Source organism: Aplysia californica, unplaced genomic scaffold (genome assembly GCF_000002075.1).
Source record: "Aplysia californica isolate F4 #8 unplaced genomic scaffold, AplCal3.0 scaffold00756, whole genome shotgun sequence".
NCBI classification, from domain to species: Eukaryota; Metazoa; Mollusca; class Gastropoda; order Aplysiida; family Aplysiidae; genus Aplysia; species Aplysia californica.
This window is the reverse complement of record NW_004798026.1, coordinates 57,439-62,246: the sequence shown is the minus strand read 5'-3', so window position 1 is coordinate 62,246 and position 4,808 is coordinate 57,439. Positions and strand designations below refer to the sequence as shown.

At 38.3% G+C, this 4,808-nt stretch overlaps 1 protein-coding gene across 1 annotated transcript in view; it reads left to right on the top strand.

Annotated features, from left to right (window-relative positions):
- The window catches only part of LOC101860368, a 4,698-nt gene extending 2,265 nt beyond the window's left edge, over nt 1–2,433 (top strand). Inside the window, exon 2 of the mRNA XM_005109216.3 lies at nt 965–2,433. Within this exon, the coding sequence (XP_005109273.1) occupies nt 965–1,907 (943 nt within the window). The 3' untranslated portion in view covers nt 1,908–2,433. The remainder of the gene's footprint in view (nt 1–964) is intronic.
- Nucleotides 2,434–4,808: the final 2,375 nt, after the last annotated feature.

Here is a 4,808-nt window from a genome sequence, read left to right as displayed (position 1 = left end):
TAAAGCGCATAGAGCCTGCTGTTGAGTGGAGATATGCACTATACAAATTTTATGCTTTTTATTATTATTATATGATTAGTTCTGTAAATAATCATTATTCAAATATGTAATGTATCGTGAATAAAGTGTGAGAGTTTGCATTTGCACCTGTGAGCTTTTCTTGCCTTTTCTTTCTCAGGTCTTCAGTATTCTCTAAACAGGCCTAGATAACTATTGAAAATTTAATTAAAATGATTTGCATTCCATAACCTTCTTACTCACCCGCTCACAATGTCAATTTTTGTCTTTAATTATATGCTGCTTTTTTTTTTGACACTGCCGTATCTTAAAATTGATTTTCTGTAGGTCTATTATATATTTCAAGAGGAAAGTGGGTAGAATTGATCAGAATTGTCATCCAATGGCCAATTGTGGTCCCCATGTCTGTTCTTTGTGTCCATGCTAAAAATAAAAAGCTTAAATGGGTGATTGGAGGGCACTTTGGTGTGGTTTGCTCTCATGCTATCCGATCAATGTCTATCATCCAGCGTATCATGACACATGTTTTTTAATGTTCACACGAAGGAATTGAGTTGATTCCCTTGTAAGTTATTTGATTAAAAATCATTAAATTTATTAAGTATCTTAACTCTTAGGGCTAAGATGATGTCTTCTATGCTCCCCAGGTTGGCTGAGCCAGGAAGGGTGAAGCATGGAGAAATGTAGGAAGGAAGTGACTGAGTAAAACTCAGAATAGATCTTGCTCCTGATTGACCTTATTTAGTTTAAAATCCTCAAATTAGACCCTGTGAATATAGCATCCCAGAGGGTCATGTATATATTATGTGGTAGACTATCTCGACTGTTCAGTGTAGGACTTCGTCATATATGTCTTTTTTCAAAATGGTGTATGGCTGACCTTTACATTAAACTGTCAATCTGAAGATTGTTTTTTTACGTCTTTTTCTCCACTTTATTTTCCCAGAGTGGCCTCGTTCAACCCGGAAACTGCGACAGCGATGCTGGTGGAACCAAAGAGGTCAAAAGTGCAGGCTCCTCGTGGAAATCTGAGGGTCAACACTTGGCTAGTGGACGCTGCTGATTTCCGCCCGGGCTCCAAGGTGATGCTCATCGGAGAGTTGGAGTTGTGTGTGCCCGAAGTGTTCCGGAAGTCTGGACCATGTGCTAAAGTCGGAGAGAAAAGAGTCTCTGAAGACAGTTCACAATTTGAAAAGATGGAAGAATCTGTGCAAACTTCAGAAGCGGGTGAGGAGGTGGGGTCAGGAGAGACTTCAAAAATGAACGTGCTGGGGGATGCTGAAAAACATTCAAAATTTGAGGAGGGGGGTTCAGGGAAAACTTCAAAAGTTGAAGAGGGTGGTTCGGGAAAATCTTCAAAAGTTCAGAAGAAGGGAGATTTAGGACAAAATTCAAACATTGAGAAGGGGGATTCTGGGAAAGCTTCAAAAGTGGAGGAGATAGCGGAGTCTGGGGAAATGTCAAAAGGGGATGGTATTGGGGATTCCGGAGAAACTCCAAAAGTGGTAGAGATGGAAGATTCTAGAGAAAATTCAAAAATTTTGAAAAGGGAAGAGATGAAAAATTCTGGAGAAGCTTCAAAAGTGAATAAGATGGAAGATTCCGGAGATACTTCAAATGGAGAAGTTGGACGAACTGTGGAAAATGGAGAGGTGGGAGTTCGCGGACAAATGTTGCGTGCAAAGGTGATGGAAAGATCAGAACAAATAATGTCAAAGGGAGAACAGGAGGAAAAATCTGGAGAATCAAGAGACCCCAGGGGAAAAAGCCCGCCAGATTGTCAACTTCTCGTCTTGAAAGCAAGGATGTCCAAGTGCGCCGATCGTCTTGACTACGAGCTGTACCACAGAAGTGTGGATGTGCAGAGAGGGTTCAGTAATCTTGTTTAAGTTTAAGTCAACAATATGAAATGTGTCACGATGTGGTGGAACCACGTGCTTGTCAAAATAATGGAATTGAAGAAATTGACATTTTTCTACACGTTGGGCTATTAATACTATTATTATCTTTTTTTTCTGGCTTGAAGACATTTTACTTCCATTTAAATTATATACATTCCTTGTGGATTTTTACTGAAAACCGTTGACCAAGCCAAAGGGGTTGGGAGCTTTGAATAACTCCACAAAACGACCCATGCTCAAAAACGCCCACACTGGGATTTGAACCAGGACCATTCGCTCTGTAGTTCAGCATGATACCCACTGAGCTAACAGAGCGCCCCAGCTGATAATTTTAGTGTTCCAAAGAAGTAGACCTATTAGTGTTCCACTGGTAGGTTCTACTTCTTTTCTTTCAACATGTTATTTTGGTCCAACCAGCTCTTTTGGTCTTCCACAGCACTATGTGACTAATGTAATTTATACAAATATATGCGAGGCATCATGGTGAAATCAGGCGCTCGTCAAAATCCTGAAATTGAAGAAAACAACTTATTTTTTTGCCGGTCTGATAATTTTTTCGGATTTTTTTTTTTTGGCTCAACACCTTTTATGGTCATTAAAAACATATTTATGTGCGGATTTTTACAGAAAAATAAAATGTTGATTGCAGGTACAAGAAAAGTAAATTTTCAGTTTCAAAGACTCTCAAAGTATGTAAATCACCGAATTTTGGCAGCCATTTTCTCGATAATTTTATCTCTGAAATTAAGCTACCCCCTCCTCCTTCAATTGCAAATATCTCAACTTTTGTTCAAGAGGGATCAGCCGGAATAGTTTTCATCATAAGCAGGACAAACAAACAAGCTTTAAATTGATACCCATAACTCAACCGACATGCTCAGAAATTGTCGAGCACCTGATTCCACCGCGTCGTGACACATAATTATTATATGTGTTTCTGTTGACCTGTCCCCGTCGTTTTATGCAAGAAAAATTATGAAATTATGCAAACTGAGCCCAAAATTGTGAAATTATGCGATTCTGTTAAATTTAACAAAGAATGATAAAGGAAAATAATAAGAAATTATGCAAAAACGGGATCAAATTTTGCTAAATTATGCCGGGTGCATAAAACCACGGGGACAGGTTGACTCCAATGGGCATGTTGCAGTTGTGTGAGGATGTGAAGATTGTCATTGATTATTTGATGCAAAAGTTATCATTAATTTCCCCAATGTACATGTTTTATCATTTATTTTATTTAATGTAAAAATAATCATTCATTAATTCCCTGGTTTAAAAGTTATCCTTAATTTCCTGTTGTATGTTATAATTAATCATTAATTACCTATTGTAAAAATTATTGTTGATTTTAATCTGATATAAACGTCTTTAATTACCTGAAGTCTTTCACTGAATATAAAGTACAGTGGAACTCGGTTTCAAGGAACTTGGATTCAACGAAAGGAGTTGGATTCCACAATTTTTTTGTTCATAAAAATCAATAAAAATAACTCGAATTCAATGAGCACATAAATGAGAAAACTCAGATTCAACGAAGACATTCGCTGGGTGAACTGCCCTTTACGACCAATCAGCAGTCTCCTTTTATACCAACACACGCGTTGTTATCACGCACTCATGTCTTAGCATGCGTCGGGTCGGACTGTGTGTGTGTGTGTGTGCATGTGTGTGTGTGTGTGTCTGGGGGAGGGTATGGGAGGAGAGGGTACGAACGGTCCAGGCGTGGAATGTCAGTAGAGATACAAACAATTTTTTCCCCGGCTACTTATCAATATTACAATGATAAGCTAATCTTGACATCGATCTACTAAGTAATTGCGCGCTGGACTATTAAATCAATATCAATATTTATTTCCTTATTCTAGGCTTTACACAGCAACATAACTTGTTTGACAAACTGTACAATTGAACAAATCGACCCTTTTGCACAGTGTGTGCTTGGTAGACTTCAGTGTATTTCCCTAGAATTTTCCAGCAATTCTTTGGTATCAAGGAAACGAAAATACCTCTTTTTTTTAAACCAAACTACTTTTGATTGAGAAAGTCCAATCCATTGCCTTTATATATTACTTGCTTGATGCTTGTAATTATCTACACAAAACCTCCTGTTTGCTATAGCGAACACTCGGATTCAAAACGAAATTGAAGGCCAGGCCCGGCGACTTTATTGAATCAAGGTTCCACTGTATAAAGGATTCTATGTGCACCTGCTTTGTCTGCACAGAAGATTTCTAAAGCGATAAAAAATGTCAGTGTAGTCTATTAAAGATTACAACGAAATATTGATAAATATACTCACAGTGATATTATTTTACATGCATTGATATTATTATTTCTTTGTTGTACATTTTCCTGTTCATTCTGTTTTCTTTGGTCTTCCCCTGGTACACTGTAGCCCGCTTAAACCAAAATCTGTGGGAATGCCAGACTCTCTACAATTTAGCCGGGTTTTTTTTTTCCATTTAAAGAGGTCACTCAAATAGAAGGGGAAAAAATCGGAGACTTCGTCTTCTTTCGGTTTAACGCTCTTTTCAGATTAATAGTGTTTGGTTTAAGCAGACTCCTCTATATGTGATGACAGTATTATTGACTCTGCGCTTTCTCAGAATTCCAAAGTTCTATCTGCTCAGTACCCCCCCCCCCGGGGCAGAGTCACTGACTACAGTGTCTTTAAGCCATTCCCAAAGAGGGGACATTTCTCGTTCAAGCATAGTAGAATTGTAAATAGGCTGACTCATGTCTCGCTCATAACTGTACCTGATTTACAACAGGGAACTGCTGCTTTTTCTTTCCTGATCCTAACTATTGTCATTTTCCTCTACTTCTTTTGTATGTTTGTCACTCTCTTGTGACCTGCTATTTCCGGGGTGCCTTGATAGTCGAAGC